Source organism: Heliconius melpomene, chromosome 20 (genome assembly GCF_056956725.1).
Source record: "Heliconius melpomene rosina isolate 202511_hmr_F chromosome 20, ASM5695672v1, whole genome shotgun sequence".
Taxonomy (NCBI): domain Eukaryota; kingdom Metazoa; phylum Arthropoda; class Insecta; order Lepidoptera; family Nymphalidae; genus Heliconius; species Heliconius melpomene.
The window spans coordinates 5426869-5445812 of record NC_140408.1 but is presented as its reverse complement, the minus strand read 5'-3'; the positions used below and the strand labels follow the sequence as shown (position 1 = coordinate 5445812).

The following is an 18944-nucleotide window of genomic DNA, read 5'->3' as shown; positions in this document are numbered from 1 at the left end:
CCACACTGGCGCAGTGGGACAGCGCCCGATGATAAAATCTATTTTTATCTCCTCCGCATATCCTACGAAGAGATCACATCTCCACGGCATTCATCTTTCTTTCATTCTTCTTCTGTGAGACCCACGTTTCGCTGCCATATAACAACGTCGGAACCAGTACTGCATTGTGTGCGGCCACACGCGCATCTATGCTGACGTTTCGCCGTCTCATAAATGCAGCTAAGGCCGTTAACCCGCCCTGTAACCCTATTACCGGCAGCAATCTTACATTTACTCTAATCTTACATTCCGTCCTTTCTTTATCTCTTTCGAAAACCAGAACCTTTGTCTTATTTACATTCAGGCTTAGACCATTATTTTCATACCTTTCTTTCAGAATGGTGAATAAAAACGTAGATATTACATAAGCATATTCAATTAAAGGTGATTCGGCGGCACGATTCTTCTGGGTAATCCTGGTGTAATCTATTCTACTATCATGTATCATTCTTAAAAATAAATTTAATTAAAAACAGATATCTGCAGATTTATTCACTGGGATGTCGACCTGTAAGGTACGGTAATACCGATATCGTAACGGTATTACGCTTATGACTAATCTGTAGTCATTATATACAAGTTTGTATATTTTGATAATCTGTGCTTTTTTAATGACAGTGTCAGGGGTGTCAAATTCTATAGATATGTTCCTTGGTGTCAGATTATTCGAAAATTCGAAAAATATTATTTAGAATTTACTTAAATTTACGCTTATAATTCACAAATATAATGAGTTTAAACTGTAATATTATGTATTAAATAAAACATTTAAATTAAATAAATATGTATCGTTTTACAATGCTATCAAATATTTAAAGATTTTAGCAGCTTAAAGCAGTAATGAAAAACATAGCCAAATTATCCTAATAATTAAGGTTTACTTATTTGAAATAAAAATGAGTAGCAATTCGTTATTATTTTCTATCAATAACGAAGGAAAAGTTTATGCTCTATCAACTAGTGGATCATGCTGGAGAGAATTTATGTATCTCGGATTGGAGTTTAAAACTCTATCTGCTGTACCTCATTACTTATGGGCAGTAGGTGGAGATCGACAAATTTACCTTCACGTTCACGGCTTGGAAATACCTATCAGAGTTAAAGAAGAATCTTATGAAAATGAAAGATGGCTACCATTAGAAGGTTTTAGTGGAAGATTATTACCAACAGATCGTTATCATTTTTCTTCACATGATGGGACTAAAGATCGATCAATTGACGGTATTAGATTGCCTTCAATGGCCTGGCAATGGGAAGGAGATTGGCAACTGGAACTGACATTGGATGGGCAGCCGCTAGACCATGATGGTTGGACCTATGCTGTTGACTTCCCTGCACAGTTTGGTCCATTAAAGCAGTGGAAATCATGTGTAAGAAGGAGAAAATGGATCAGATATAGAAAATTTAGTGCTATGAACTCTTGGTGTGCTATAGCACCTTTACATAAAGATCCTACTCAAGAACCTTTTATTGATATAAGTATCGGTGGAAATCAAATACCTAATGCTCCTGCTGGTACCTTATCAGTTTGGGCTATTACAGCCCATGGACGGGTCATGTACAGAACAGGTGTTAGTACTACTTCTCCTGAAGGATTAAAATGGATTAATATTAGCATTCCACCAAATTGTGATATAAAGCAAATTTCAGTCGGCCCTGCTGGATTAGTATGGGCATTATTATGGACAGGAAGGGCAATAATAAGAAAAGGTATTACTAAAGACTGTCCTACAGGAGATGCCTGGTTAGAAGTAAAATCTCCTGTGGAAACTAAATTAACTTCTGTATCTGTAGGGTATAATGTTGTGTGGGCTATAAGTTCTGATACAAGAGTCTGGTTCAGAAAAGGTATTGAAGGTTATACTGCAGGTAATTCAGAAACTTCTGCTATGGGTAGTGGTTGGTTAGAGATAAATGGAAATATGATACATATTTCTGTTGGTATCAATGATCAAGTATTTGCTATAGGTGAAACTAATAAAAGCATCTATTGGAGAAGTGGGATAACACCAGCAGAACTCACAGGCAAAAGATGGAGAGTGGTTCAAGCAAATATGCAATTAAGTCGCACTTCAAGTTCAGCCAGTATAATTTCTTCTGCATCTAACCCAAAACACCACAGTTTGAGCTTATTAAATGAAAATTCTGTAGAATTAAAAACAACTATTAATTTACGTAATTCATGGGAAGAATCACATTCTGCACCCATTGAAAATACATTACCTTTGAAACCTTCAAAAGAGTTACGACCTGTAAAAAATACAAATATAGAGACAATTGATTTAACTGGAAAAAGCTATGAAACAACCTTAAAGAATCCAAGAGCCTGGAGTCCAGTTAGAAGTGTTGGTTCTGTAGTTGGTATGGAAGCCCAACCTGATAGTGACAGTAGTGTGTTTGATGTTGATTCTGGGATGTATTTTGATGAAGAAGTAAGCCAAACAGCTTGGGGGACATGTGATGCAACATGGACATTTATAGAGGGAGGGGCTTGTTCCATAGACAGTGTTCAAGTACCACAATGGTTCACAGATTCCAAAAATGTTCATAATTCTGACATAACAGCAAAGTGGAGATTCGAAATATTGGAAAGCTTAAAAGGTAGAAGTAATTTTAACATTGATCTAACTAATTTTGGATTAGCTATTGAAGAAAAAGGTTGGACTCGTAGTTCTGAGGCAAGATTAGTTTGTGAAAACAACTCATGTGAAGATTGTATTATATCTCTTTATTGGCATGCTTCAGAAAATGCTGGTACTCTTTCAGTGTTTCAACCTGATGGAACTATAAAATTTATTTTAAATCTTGGTGAAATTACCAGCATAGTAACATCATCAGAGCCAGGTTGTCCAAGAATAACACTAACAATCCCAAATCAAAGTCAAAAATATATGAAAATACAGTATTCTTCAGAGATGGAACAAGAGGAATGGCTTAATGTACTTGTAGATATAATGTCACAAATTAATAATTTATGTGGCAAGCCATCTCATCATTCAATATGGATTGTAACTAATTCAGGTGATGTTCTCAATTGGGATCCCTCACCTGCAAAACATAATGCTGAAAAAAATAATAGCTATACAAAAGAATTTCAAGTTTTTGGCAAAGATATAATAAGCGGATTTACAACTACTTTACACAATAGCTTTACTCCTGGGAGCATACTTAATTTAACTGGATGTTTATATGATGAGATTAAGAGATTTCATATTAATTTACAGTGTCCAGAAGTCCAAAAACAAAGGCATAAAATTGAACAAGAAGTTATAGATGTGCCATTACATTTCAACATGAGATTTGATGAATCATCAGTTGTTTGTAATACTAAAAATTCAGGATATTGGGGTTCAGAGGAGCGACATATCTTGCCCTTGAAACCAGGCCAAGAATTTTCATGTAAAATAATTTGTGATAGTAATGGATTTATTATTAATGTCAATAACACACATTTTTGTACTTATAAACATCGATTAAACCCAGAGAGTATAACATCGGTTTTAATTTTGGGACCATTAAAACTATATACATTAGAATATAGTTCTACAAATGCTATTATTGGTCCTGATGAAATGATTTGGAGAATGATGGGTGGTTATTTGCGAAAAGTTGAAAGTTGTCAAAATGGAGTAGTTTGGGGAATATCACATGATCATAGAGTGTGGGTTTATACAGGGGGTTGGGGTGGTGGCGTACTAAAAGGTAAATCAATCTTAATAATAAATTATTTATTGTCTGCTTTAATTTTATTTATTTACTAACATAGTGAATATTTAAATAGGAATTGGCGGTAATGAAGGTATTCATTCAATGAGTGACACTCAAACTTATTGTGTATATGAAAATCAGAGATGGAATCCTCTATCTGGATATACTTCCACTGGTCTTCCAACTGATCGATATATGTGGAGTGACATAACCGGTAAACATAAAAGAACAAGGGAACATACAAAACTCCTAAGCCGGCATTGGCATTGGGTAAATCTTTATGGAATATAACTTAAAATAATCTTAACATTATACTTCATTATTGGAAGTGTTAATTTATATGACAGAGTAATTGCAGTTCTAAGTTCTTTGTAAACATATAAAAACAATATGGAATTTTTTATTACAATATCTGGTTGTGTTAACCATTAATAATTTAGCAGAGGAAATACAAATAAATAAATTATTGATCAATTTTTGGTTTCTTTAGATCTCAGAGTGGATGGTGGACTACAATACTCCAGGAGGAGTAGACAGTGAGGGTTGGCAATATGCCACAGACTTTCCAGCTCCATATCATGGCAAGAAAGTTTTTACAGACTGTGTGCGACGTCGCCGGTGGTACAGAAAAGCACAAATTATAACTGAGGGTCCATGGGTGCGGGCAGGAAGCACTGCATTACTTGATATATCATTGTGGGTCAGTATTTATAACAAACAGACTACATAAAGTAATATCATGTTGTATAACATGTAACGTTTTTTGTTTAGATGTAGTGTTAAGTCGCACAGCCCAGTTCCACACGAGACGACGAGAGTAGCAGAACTCAACGCCAAAATAATTTAATTTCCCTGTTGTATATTAAGAGTACACTTATAATTAAGTAGTGGCTGCGTCCACCGCGTCCAGTACGCGGAATGCCGAGAGGCAAATAATAAATCGGTGTCTATCGAGCTACACGTCGTTTTACTTGTCCCCGTCCTTACACTTAACATTCCTGAATGGGATTCAAACCCTCAATCAACGCGTTTACAGTTAGACGATGTGCCACGAAGGTCCCGCATTTAACTTAATTTATATATTTTTTTCAGGCTAATGAAAAAGAAGTTTTAGTATGGGCTATTACATTAGCTGGTGATGCAATTTATAGAACTGGAGTTTCAGTCAACGCTCCAGGGGTTAGTATAAATGTTTTATTCAAGTACCTTTTATGATATTATCTAATGTGATGTATTATGACGTCTAATTTTAGGGTCTTCACTGGGAGCACATAAACAGCCCTCATTCACTTGTTGCTATAAGTATTTATAGTAACATCATTTGGGCAGCAGGAAGAAAGGGAGAACTGTACTATAGAGAGGGAGTAACTAAAGAAAATCCCAGTGGCTCAAATTGGAAACTAATAGAAGCGCCAAAATGCACGATACCATTTACACAAAAGACTGGTGCCGGCGCGAAGTTAGTCTCACTAACGCGAAATGCAGCTTGGGTTATACTTACAAACGGCATTATTGCTGTCAGAACAGATGTTTCTAAAGATTTACAAGGAGGGAAACAATGGAAATATTTAACAGGTATTATAAATTTATGTCGAAGCCGCAAAGGTTGTGGGTTCGATTCCCACATGGGGAAAACGTAAATTTTTATTTCTTTGCCCTAGTATGAGGCCATAACGCGACGTTAAATTCCGCCACTTATCACTGAATGTCTGGGAAATTTTAAAAATCTGTCCAATAAAATGACTGGAAGTAGAATGACAAAATTATTTTATTGCTTTCGAAGATTTTCTTTAGGAAACTTCATTTCAGTGTAAACGTATAACATTTTGTAGCCAGGGGGAATGTAGTGTTCAGATATTCTATATTGCGTGCCCAATTTTTTGACATTTTTATCCTGAATACGGACGTAACTAACAACCAGCAGTCCATCACATTCACAACGACACTGTTTCATTGCGGCACGACGGCCGATCTATTATAAGTAACCCCTAAAAAATACGAAAAAATACCTCTTAACAAACGGAAGCATGGTACTTTCACAATACAATAGTTAAAAATAATCAAAATTGCAAATTATAAAATCAATAACATCGGGACATTGATTTTTGAGCTGAACAAAGAATGGTCAAGTTAGTTGCAATTTTTAAATAAGTCATACAAACTATTTCCTATCCCATTAGTTTCTTAAATTTAGATTTTACAGTGTTCATCCTATACTTTCAACAGACTGACAACAAAAGATGTATTGAGAGTTAATTCCATAATATTGTAAAGTAAACTGTAATATCTAATCTTTAATTGCTCACGTGACATAAAATATTTATAATTAATTTTATTTACAGTATTTCGTGAAAAGAAACAAATATAATATATTTTAGCTTTTCTTTGAGGCATTATGTCGGTAAAGAAGACAAAGCGCCGCGTTAAATTCCGCCACCCTGGCAATGAGGAACGGTGTGGATACGAACATCCACATATTCCTACGTCCATTTTAAAACTAAGAAATATATATTTATTGTTAACAGATAGCGAGATGCCATTCAAGCACGTCTCGTGTAAAGAGAGCGAGGTGTGGGCGGTGCGCGGCGACGGCGCCCTGCTGCGGCGACTCGGCGTCACCGCGGACAGCGCCGCCGGCGTCGCGTGGCAGCTTGTGCACGCGGGGAACGTGGTTCATGTCACAGCTAGAGCTCACATTTAACACTTTAAATTTATTTAGTTCCAGTGAGGCAATCGTGATCGGGGATTGTAATCATGCTTCTTAAGCTATTATTATTTACAATCACTGCCGTCGTAGCGCAGTGGGTTGTGGGTTTGCACTCGGGAGAGTGAATTATTTCTATTTCCGCGTTCTGGTAGATGAATCGCCGCGTTAAGCTCCGCAACTTAACACTACTCACTAGGTTACCTACTATGCGGGCGAGGTAGTACACCAGAAGTAGCTGTAATCACCGCCTATTTTATGTCTCGTGCATAATATAATATATTTATCGTTTTTGTTATATATATTTTTTTAAATATTTTGATGTCTAACTCTAGTATTAATAACTTCATTTTATATTGCCAGAATTAGAAATACTATACCGTAACGCTCCTAATCCGTTTATCAAAGTTAAGTTAGTGACGTCACAAAAACTATATGAAGCTAATTAAAATCTTGTTATTTGTAATAAATTGCGTTAGATGGTTTAAAGTTATAAACTAAATAAACTAAATTGCTACATTTATCCTGTTAAAAAATATTATTTAAAAATGTTTAATTAATACAAGCTTAATTTAGAGCTAAGTACAAGCGTCAGTCTAAAATTATTGTTAGCAACATTGTATGTAAGAATAAACACGACTTATGTGGTAGACAGAGAGAAAGAACCTCGTGCTAGGACAGTTCTCTGCTTTCTGCCCGAAGTAGAGATGTGTGTGGTACACACTTGAACAAATTGTCTCCTTATTAAATAATGTAATGCCCATTTACGCAACGCGGCAAGTCATCTGAAAATGACGAATACTGGATCTCCGATTTTTTATATTTTACAGTGATTTACTACTTATAAGCAACATGTCACACATACTTAAATCTTATTGACTAATACTTATTTTTTAGTAGTGTTGATCTTATAAGTGTCTTATTGTGGCTGTTCATTTGTCTTAAGTTTATAATTTTTTTTAGTGCTAATGCAGTGTCTGGGTAAAAATTTTGAGAGTATAAAAATATCTATATTTCTGTATAAGCTATTGACTCATCAAACATAATTCGTTTATTAGTCGCATTACTTTGTTATTAAATTACTGAACATATTTTTCATTCTATAGCATACTTTAATTATTTATTATGTGTATTAAACATTTAGATGGCCACACTTTTAAAGTAATACCATGCCAGTTTTCTAAATATATTAATTTTAATTACGCTGTCTTGAATCGCTCAACAAAGTTTTACCGCCATTTTATTTTTACAATGCTTATACATATTGATAATAGTTCCCAGCTCTTGCGCTTACGTCTTGAATATCGGCTAGATAATAATTTCCTTCGTCTATAAAAAGGATAAGTAGTATTATGAAATAAGAATTTTTACTTAAGAGTGTAGCTATATTTATTTAGTAATAAAAATTGTAACATTCCTTTGCTTTTGATAAACACATGATATTAAATGGTTGAGTTGGTGATATTAAAATTCCAAAGTTTAATTTCTTAATATATTTACTATTTACCTGTAATTTACATAAGTGGCTCATTATTTATATTTTTTAATCTTAGTATAATCAATTTAGCTATAAGGAAACGAATTATTATGTAATAATCTAGTCACTGAAAATTATTTAAAGTTCCTTTGTATGATTGTATTATGCATTAAAAAAAGCTGTCTGAAAACATGTACCAAATAATACTTTCTCTTGATTTCGTATTACAATAAATGTTTATGTACAACTATATATTTGTTATTTTAATTTCCTACCTGTATTTTTCGAAGTAATAGTATTTGACTCAATACTAAAAAAACATAGCAATCTCAAAATTCTATATAAAGATGTCCACCTCATTTTAATTTTTAATTTTATACTACATCAAAACAAAAGTTCTGTAAATAATTAAGGAATAAAGAAACAATATTACAGTCACGCACATACACGTAAATATTTATTAATGACTTACAACAAATAGTCTAGTTCATATCTAATGAAATGATTATTAGGGTCGTTTTGTATCCTCGGATATCCGGCTACGAGCGCGTCCTGTCCTCCGATATATAGTGTGTTATAGATCTTCCAATAAACATCTCGCACCTTTCTTGCTGGGTGGAATAAGCCCTATAAAAAATAGATGAATGATTTAACTTAGATATTGCACGTAGCAAGAAAAAATATCCTAAAAACAAATCTACTGCAGATGAATGCTCATCTGCATCAAACTTCAAGGCGGCCACGAATCGTCGTCAGTATTGTACTAACTTTAATACCAAGCTCCACAATAAACCGTGTGATAAAGATTGTATATTTGATATTAATTGCAGCTATACTTTCACGAGTTCCTAAAAAGTAAAGTAGACAGACAACCAAGCTATCCTGATTCTAATTTTTGCTTTTGAAGTATGGAGCCCTAAAAATAAAAAAGGTAAACATACCTGTAATGCATATTGCAATATCTTGATAGGCCCCAAGGCGACCCTCATGCCCTCCACGGCGTCCATGAAGGCCTGCACGAGATGCGGCGAGGTCTCAAATATGTTGGGCCACACATGGTTCAGGAGGTGCACAAGCGCGTCTTCGCAGCCGAACCCGTACACACCGAGCGCCATATGCTTTATTGCCGCGCACGCGGTTTGTCGATGTACTAGATCTCTGAAAATTATTAAATAATTTCTTTGCAGTACTTGACGTGACCGTTGTCGATCCGATATTCTTTAGAGGGAAATAACTCATAATTTTCTTGCTCTGGTAACAAGATAAAACGCGGCATTGATTCAAAATTACTTTACTAAATTATTACTAAATTGACGTTTTGTGCCATTACACATAATCTGTGTGTGTGAAATATCTTACATTTATAAATATGTAATTTGTTTTACCTCTTTGAATTAGTCTTTTTTTATTTTGTAAGTAAAATAGCTACTCTTTTATAGTAAACAAATGTCCTACAGTGTGAACTGATATGAACAGTAATATTAACTTACACTTTAACTTAATGTGACGTAAGAACAATTAAATGTGAGGTTAGATCAACAACCTAATAAGGCAATTATCATTACATACATAAATAATAATTCATACTGTAAAAATGTTTTTATATTTTTTTATCAATAATTATAATTCAAATTATTATTTACCTATCCATTAAGGCATCTTCAAGCAAAGGGCACACAGCGTAAATATAGTCCTTGCCCATTTCCCCAATGTATTCAAACAAGAAGGACAACGACTTGAGGACACCATTCTGTACGTTGAGCTCCGGTACTCTGTACTCATTCATTAGCGCCGGCAACACTGTGAAGGGAGAACATGTTTCCGCCACTATGGCAATGGCTACTGTTGTGCACACTCTGAAACAAACGTGTAATAAATATTTTAAACAGTTTCAATGTTATTAAGAGAGAGAGAAGAGAGAGAGAAAATTCTAAAAATATGTTAACTCTTAATTGAAATTATTACGTATTTACAGATACGAATTATTGCTGTATAAAAATGCCCATATGTAATTAGTAAATAATCAATATATAAATAAATGAGATAAAAATTAAACAATTTTATAAAACAAAACAACATTATCAAAGAAAATGTAAACGCGACGGGTTTGATCACCACTCGTATTATTTTAATTTCCTTGCCCCAAAGTCCTCGAGCGGCGTTGAGTTTCGCCACAATACGCATGTCTTGAAAATTAAGCGGAATGTGGGAAATGGACTGTCTTAGTTTCCCTATCCTATCCTATCCTTCGCCTATCCTTCTACATATATGCGCGATATTAAGAAAAAGAAATACCTGTTTTGTCTCTCCTGTACTTTCAAATTATTGAGCAGCGTGGCGAGCACGTCGTGGGGGCCGATCGCCTTTGCGATGTAACCAAATGTATTGACGGTCGCTCGTCGGATAGCCTTCTTGTGTGCTTTGAGAAGCTCCAACAACTCAAAACAGATTCTCATCCATTCTCGAGCGGAAACAAACTCTGGACCTCTGTCTGCAATACGCCCTACTAGATCAATGCAATTTTCCTGTACTTTTTCATGTCTGTAAAAAAATATTATTAGATGAATCTTAAACATTTCATGTGTATTGCTTAATAATACATTGACATAAGATGAAAATATTACTAATAAAATGAAAAAAATATATACTATAAGTGTATAAATAAAATTCCACAAACCTGTTTTTCAAAATAGGTGTTAATCTGGGTAAGAGATCTTTGATAGGGGGTGTCATTTTTGTCATACCAATAACATTTACGATGGCTTTTAGAGCGCCTAAGATTGACCCTAGTACTTCTGGGTATTCCTCTCCTAAATATTCATATAAAACTACGCCAAGATGCCCCATGAGCTTTTCCTAAAAATAGATATATTATATTACCCTTGCATATTAAAATTACGTTACTATAAAAAGTATAATTAAACTTTATATATTATGTCAAGCAAAATATGTTAGTGGTTTGCTAAGGAAGCAAGATCACTTTATAATCTCAATTAACACAATCTTATAATAATCGCCTCTTCGATCCTCTTTTATTTTATTACAAAAAGCAAGCAACTAGCAAAACCATTACATAACATTCTTATTTAAGACTTTGCTTACATGAACAGAAAAACAATATTGTAAAGAATATTAATAATATATATAAAAGCAAACCTCCTGACAAGTTTTCATGACAACAGCAATACGGGAAATGAGATCAGCGGCTTGCTGGCGTACTTTAGCTGATTTGTTGTTCATGCGCCATAGAATGATACCACAAATTTGTGGCAGGTACGGCTTTACACGCTTGCCCAGTTGATTCACGATCGTACCAAAACCATTCAGCATCACCACATCCTGTCAATTGTTAGGTTTCCTTTTATTTAAGTTAGAAAATAGAAAATGTACAAAAAAAATTAAAGTAATGAGAGACGAATCCGCGGAATTTGAACCCACACCTCTTTGGAAACCGTCCAAGCGATCTGATCAACTGAGCCATACGTTCACATATGACTTACTTGGTCAGTCAAAGAGGCGTGGGTTCAAATCCCGCGCTACATTAAATTTTTTATACATTTTCTTAATAAATAGTTTTCTTTCCTAAGTGTGGAATAACACTTTAAAAATAATAATAACTCACCTCTGTCGTCTGTTCTTGGAATGCATACAGTATGCCATCAATTAAAGCCTCTTCAAGTTTTGAGTCAATATCCGCTGCGCCCAAATTAGCAAGAATTTTCTCAATGGACTCCATAACCATTTTTCTATATTGTTCATTATCATCCTTAAGATCGTCTACGATCCTGTTAATGATTTCTGAAGCACCAACCTTTGAAAAAGATAAACGAAATATATGAAACTTTTATTCACAATGAGGCCGGCAGCAGCACGGCGGTTTTTGACTGCAAAGGCGACAGTCTTGGGTTTTCTACTCGAAGGAATGAAATATCTTCATATCTTCGCTCTAGTAACAAGACAAAGCTTGACTTGTAAGTTCCGCGCCACTTAATACGAAATGTCTCGAAATATTAAGCAGATAAACGAGGTATCTTCTGCCGACGACGAAATCTAAAAAAATACAATACAAAATATAGCAATTTAAAATAAAAGTTACCAACCTTGTTGGCGATTTCGACAGTTGTGTCTACAAGTTGTCTATAATTACGTCGATCTAACGCCATTCTGTGGTTCCAAAAATGTTTAAAAAAGTGCGGCAAAATCTCGTCCATGATATATTGCGGCTCCACACCATCTGTTCCGCAACACTGTTTCACTACCTGAGGATTTTATAAATAAATTTATGGTATTTTTTATTAAACACTAAGTTAATTCAATCATTAATAGTAATTCATTAAAAATAAGGAATATGTGCATCATGAGTAACAAAAAGTAAAAAAATAGTTATTTTCTCATACCTTGAGTACAATCTTCTTCATTTCTTCATCAGGCGACTGGAACTCTCGTATCAGGATAAGCATGACCTCACGTGTGTAGTAGTTAGCATATTCGGCATCCATAAGCGGTATCAGATAACCAATGGCTTTTAAGAAAGCGGCTAGACCTTTACCGCGGTGTGTGCGGATACCTTTCCATAGAGGTTTAAGTACAGAGTCGAATGATTCTATACCATAAGGTGTAGCAGCTTCAGCCAACGCGGCACTCGCTAAAGCTGTGATCGTCCGCACTTTCTGTTGTTCGTCTACTAAGCCTGAATACAATATATACTTATTATTATTTTCGGCAGAGGAACGTTAGTGTTAGGACACTCTTTTCTCCACTTTACGCTTTATTTTTTATAATTTATTAACTTAGTGTTAATAACTATATTTCCCAACTTCTCAGCTATCAATTTTATAGACATGTTGAGTGGAGAATGTCAATATCACGTCTTGTCTTGTAACCAGGGCAAGAAATTACAAGATTTGATTAATTTGAAGTGGGAACTGAACTTATTATCAGAATTTACATATATTGAATATAAAAATATATCATCTTTAATAAACAACATACCATGTTCAATGATTTCCACAAGTGATTTGAGATGAGGTAATATAGCACATCCCATCAATATAGCAATTTGTTGTACAATTTTAATACCAGTGTGCCGGGCTTGCCAAGATTTCTTTGAACGACATACAGCCTTTAAAAACGGTAGTAACGATGGGATTCCTAAAAAGATATAGAGAAGAATAGAATAAAATCATTTTTGATTTAATAAAATAATATTTAATGGTATAGTTTTACCCAAAGCCGATGCAACGACAGCGAAAGCCCTGGCTGTAGTGTTTCGCACGTATTCATCAATATTGTCAATATCAGGCCTCATTGTGGAGATCATAGTGGCTAGACCGGCGGCTTTAGCCAAATTAGATATAATTTCACGACCTTCTACACGAGCGTAGTAATCTTCGTCAATCAGTAAAGGTTCTATTACGACAAGAATCTATAAAATGTAAAGACCTTTGAGTACTCTATAAAAAAAAATTGTAGATATTGTAAACAATGCTTACTTTGTGAACATATGGACGAACTAAGTCATCTAATTTATATAAAATTCTGTCAATAACTTTGACGAGCAAGTGCCGTTCCTGGTCCTCAAGAGTGGGGCTCATAAGCAAGGGCAATATCTGATTAAAAAGTGGTCCTGCCCCAAAATCGCGAGCCTTGTCTGTAATCTGACGAAGTGCAGCTTTGCACATGGGTGGGGTGCCATTCTACAACAGAAAAAGGTATAAGTTAAAATACATATTTTTAATAATTATTGTACATTTACTATTTATTATTTTAGACCAATTCAAAAATATCAAAAATAAAATGATAATGTACCATTAATTAAAAACCTAGTATTATATATACAACTCACTTTTATTTTCAAGAGCAGCTTCATGATCTTCCTCTCCTTAAGCTCCTCGGGGGAGAGGGCGTCCTCGTCGACGTCGACGAGCAGTTTGTCGAAGTACTGCGCGTCCTCGGGTTTCATGAAGGGCAGCTGCTGCGCGCCCTTGGGCTGCGGGTCGAGCAGTCGCGCCGCCGCAGCCGCGGACCCCCCCACTTCCTCCGTCTGCATGAAAAAGCCGATTGGGGTACCCGCTAAAGGCGTGGGCGTGGCGGTCAGCTTACGAGCCGGGGTCCGGATCGGAACATAACCTGGGCAATAATATACAGCGTTACTCCTCATTGCCGTCGGATAGCGAGACCGTCATTTTTATTGTTTATCATGCATACTAAAAACACAAAACGGCAACTGAGCTATTAAAGCTAAATCTGGTAGTCTATCCGACGGCATGACTGTAAAGCGTTATGTCATCATTCATCTGAAAGAAAAATTCATTATTAAAATTGATTCTGATAAGTAAAAATGCAACACATGTATGTATATCGATTTAACGTCGACTTATACCCGTGACATAGATGTTGGCATTTAATACATGTGTCCTGAAACTAAAGTTGTGATTAATTACTAAGTGTTTACCTGTACCTCATTATAATGAATGAATTTTAGGATAAAACAAACAAAACGAGATAGCTCAAATTGAAGTGCACTTACCGGCCGGCGGAGGCAAAACCTTGTACCCAGGTGGGAACATGGCATCGAGCTCTTCATCTGTGTAGGGTCTATTGCGTTCATCTATTTCTTTCTCCCAACGGTATGCCTGCAGTTGTTCGGGAGTCATGGCAGCGATGTGACCAGGAGTAGGCGTAGCCATGGCCATGGCTTTCACACCCACTGGAGTAGACTATTTTGGAAGTATAAAAAAATTATATAAGAAAGATGTCACTTCAATTTTCTTGTATTGTTGTGAATATTTTGTTTGCTAAAAAGCATATATAAATTAAGAAAGGCCTTCAAACAAGATCTGAATATTCTAATATCACCATATTTTAATATTGATTAATTCCTATTAATAAGTAGGCAGAGCAGGTTAATTTTCTATTCTAATGTTCTTTGATATAAAAATTTTATTCATCAAATAACAATAAAGTTTCTGATGGGTTAAATAACAATACCAAACACGAAAATGTTTCATTTTCTTACTAACTCGAGCTTGAATATAATATCTAAAGTTATGAATATGTATAAATACTGATAATGCGGAACGAAATGCCTTAACTCGATTTCATGTTCCTATTACCCAGTTATATGTGGGATACACTGCAAAGATTACTTACACCGCCAGGGGTAAATATCGGCGTGTGTGGTGTGTGCGGCGTCGGAGTGGCATGCGAGGGCGTGGCGTGCGACGGCGTGGCATGAGAGGGCGTAGCGTGTGAGGGCGTGGGCGTGGCGGCGGCGGGCGTGGCGCCGGGCGTCTCGTCCCAGCGTGACCGGCGCTTGGTGCCCGGTGTGGGGGTCTCCTGTATCGTGTCCACCCCCACGCCGCGGTCCGTGCGTGGTGTTTCGGCCCAGCCACTTGCATGTCCGGGTGTTTCTAACATACAAAGCGATAACAGATGTGACATCACAAATGGGCATTATCACATCAAACATTAATTAAACATTACAATGTTAATTATTTTTTATCTAATTCCCTTTGCATAATACTCACTAATAAATCATCCCTTAGCCTTTTAAAAGTTATAAGGTTTGCAAATTTGTGGTTAATATTTTTCATATACAAATATACATATATTAGTAAAAATTTTATCTAAATATTTATATTTTTCAAAATATTTATATTTGTTTTAATGAGGATGCTGTTTGCTACTGACATCAAAGTGGAATATCTAATTGGACTAATAAACACAAAAGGATTTCGAATCGACCCAGTAGTTCTTGAACCAAATAAACTATGCATATTTATAATATTAATATAGATCATTTTATATTTATTTATTTTAAAATATTTTTATGAAAAACTTATATAAACCTCTGTCAGTTTTAGGTGTTTCGTCCCATCGGTTGCGGCGCGAGGCGTGGTGGGCGGGCGTCTCGCGGCCCGGCGTGGCGTGTCCCGGCGTGAGGTGCGCGGGCGTGGCGTCCCACACGCGCGCCGACGGCGTGGCGCCGGGCGTCTCGCCGCCTCGCCCGCTGGCCCCCGGTGTCTCTTCCCATGCCCCACGCTGAATTCGAATATAATGATTGTATTGATATTACAAATTATGTAAAATTTTGACGCTAGAAAACTACCTACAATCACACTGTAGTTATCTTTTATTTAATTGAGGTACTTTCTTAAGCAGAAAATTAGTAGTGACAAAATAGTAAGTATCTAAAGAGAAGTTATAAATGAATTTATAAAAAGACACACATTGTTCCAATTTCTATAGTTACTTAAAATATGTTTAAAGTATTTTAACCAAATCCATGAGACATTGCGTGTTTATAAATTTTAATTTTTTTTTAAATATAAATTTTGAGATGAACAAAACTTGAATATTTAGGAATAAAATATAATTATTATTCAAAATGACCACCCTTGTTTTTAAAAATACAGACCATTAGGTGGTTTGGGCAGACATCAATCGCAGCATGATGTGTTTCTAGTGTATTCAAGTTTAGGTGGGGGACATTCCATGCTTAAGCTGGTCCCAGCTTTTTCAAATCTTTACTGCTTTTGGCATAAGCTTTATTAATTTGAAGAGCAAGCAACATTGGACATATGTGATTTTCTAGTTGAATACCTTTACTTGAGATCATATAACAGCATCCTATTGATTGAAATGCCCAAAATTCCAATGTACAGAATGAGATACTACAGAATGCAACATTTCAGCAAAGTACATTTTGGGGTATTCTTACAGGTACTCTTATGTATCATAAGAAAATACAGGTACACAACATGGCAGGGTATGAGATATGGATATTATTGGGCCCTACAGGGCCCCACAGAAGAATACCTGTCACCAAGATGTGATGCAATGTGACAATGAACACTTTAAAGAATATTATTAGGTGAAAAAAATATTTAATTTATGTTTTACCTCATTTTCCCATGAAGGTGTAGCCTGAGAACTTGGCGTAGCAGATATAACAGTTTTTTTAACAGAGGGTGTCTCTTCTGAACTCTGGTCCCAGCGACCTTTGCGTTTAGCGGCTGCAGGTTTTGCCGACTCACCATTTGATTGTGCAACTGGTTTTAAGGTTCCTTCTCTGGCTCTTTCTAACAATTTTTTTCTTAACTATAAAGAAATAAAAAACAATTGTAACTAATTAATAAAATAAATTATAACAATTAATGTTGTTTTTTAATTTATCATGATTTAATTTTAAATTAATAGATCTTGTTAGCTACAGTGAATATATATATTTTTTCTTAAAACAAATTCATTGTATGTTCTCAAATTCTTAATTTTCTAATATTATATTAAATATTGTACAATAATATATCAAAACTTAATCATTTCACTCATACTAATTGATAGAAATACATCTTTAATTTATTTTTAGCATGCTGCACAGAGAAAGCACAGATTTTTGATAATAATGTGTTCTTTATGTTTTAAACTTACTTCAGTTTCTTCTGCTCTGAGATACTGTTCTTTCATAATTTCTGTATATGTTCTGGAGCCAACATCTGGAGTTTTCCCTCCTAAAATAAATAATTTAGATAATTTAATCATTTATTGAATTGGAATAGGATGGGGGAGGCCTATGTCGAGGGACAACCTGACCACAAACTGGCCGCTAAAATTAATTACTTTTTAAATGTTTTTAATTTTAAGTCTTTTATCTTTTATTATACAGGGTGGAATTGTCAGCGCCACTTTAAATGAAACCACAGTTTTAACTACTCTATAAAAGCCTAATATAATTCGAAAAAAAAATAAATCTCAAAAATGAAAGTTTTTTTTTCAAACAAAATAAATAATAAAATTATCGTTTTAAAATAAAACACCATTTGTAAAGTATAACATAGACACGCACACACTTACTGTCAAAGCGGCAACGTCGCATAAGTATGTGTGCGTGACACGAAATACAGGTATGGATAAAAATCGTGAAATGTAAAAAAAATCCTACGTCCAAACCGTTGAGTTACCTTGATTATTTTTTTTAATTATGGGATTGAAATATTTTACCCTATATGCAGTTTCAGTAAAAGAAGCGCTGCCTCTTCCACCTGTATACTATATTATAATTTTGCAAACAAAAATTCTGAAATGGTCAGCGAATAAAGGCTTTATTTATTTATTATCATTTATTGAATGACATGCTGAAAAAATAAAAAACACAAATTTTATTTTACCTTCAGCAAATGGATCTGATCTTTCAGGGGATATAATCATTCGTCGTCTCTTTTGTCTGTACTCATCTTCTCTATCGGCAATTGTTGGTCTTCTCTTGTCCGCAAAAGGATCATAATCTTTATCACTCTGGGAAAATAAATAATAAAATATTTACATAAATCAATTCAAAAAATATTAATAGTACCCTTACTGTAAAAAACTTACCTGAGCTATATCATTTAAAAGAGAAGCGGGCGCTGTATACCCTGGTCGTTTTTGTGATATAGGTACATTCTCAACATCTTCATCTTCTATTTCATCATTAGCAGCAATCGAAGTAACATAGCCATCATACCTCGATTTTCCTGCTTGTGCAGAACTATCATAGATGTCATTATCATAATAAGTTTCACCTAAAGAAACTCCTTTACCTGACCCATTTTCCGGCAATTCATTTTTCTTCGACTGAATTTCACGTATTTGCGCCTCTATGGCTGTAATCAAAATGAGTGATAAAGAAAGGAAGTAGTAGATGACTTAACTAAATAAACTTTAAAATGAAAATCCTAATTTGGTTACTTTTAAAATGAATCAAATAACAAATCAAAACTTTTACTTTTGGAAATGATAATTGCTATAACGAATGATGGCTGAACACAACAATGTCCGAATTTTCAGAAATAATATATTTAATAAATACCTTCGTGAGTTCTGGGTATTTTATCCATTGTATAAATTCATTAACACAATAAAATTGTTCAGTTGCGCTTAATTTAAGAAATTATTGTATTTTCTTATACATAAAATTCTGTAACCAAACCACACCAACAATTAAATTAGCCACAGACAACATTAGTTAAAAGACGC

The 18944-nt window shown here is 34.9% G+C and overlaps 2 protein-coding genes across 2 annotated transcripts; one reads left to right on the top strand and one right to left on the bottom strand.

Moving 5' to 3' along the window:
• Positions 1-650: 650 nt before the first annotated feature.
• Pex23 (tectonin beta-propeller repeat-containing peroxin 23) lies at positions 651-8180 on the top strand. Its single transcript, XM_085204636.1, has 6 exons — positions 651-3741; positions 3821-4017; positions 4238-4447; positions 4840-4926; positions 5001-5322; positions 6273-8180. The coding sequence occupies exons 1-6, from the start codon at positions 936-938 to the stop codon at positions 6446-6448; spliced, it is 3798 nt and encodes a 1265-aa protein (XP_085060762.1). The 5' UTR covers positions 651-935; the 3' UTR covers positions 6449-8180.
• Positions 7816-18938, bottom strand: Sf3b1 (splicing factor 3b subunit 1). The gene is made up of 21 exons (XM_085204635.1): positions 18778-18938; positions 18303-18571; positions 18098-18224; positions 17361-17440; positions 16833-17030; positions 15779-15971; positions 15081-15340; positions 14458-14647; positions 13774-14057; positions 13421-13624; positions 13155-13353; positions 12921-13079; positions 12326-12618; positions 12029-12187; positions 11551-11739; positions 11085-11267; positions 10606-10784; positions 10224-10469; positions 9572-9784; positions 8870-9086; positions 7816-8555 (listed from the first exon to the last, which is right to left on the bottom strand). Exons 1-21 carry the CDS (start codon positions 18803-18805, stop codon positions 8397-8399), a joined length of 4029 nt encoding a protein of 1342 aa, XP_085060761.1. The 5' UTR covers positions 18806-18938; the 3' UTR covers positions 7816-8396.
• Between the last annotated feature and the right edge of the window lie 6 nt (positions 18939-18944).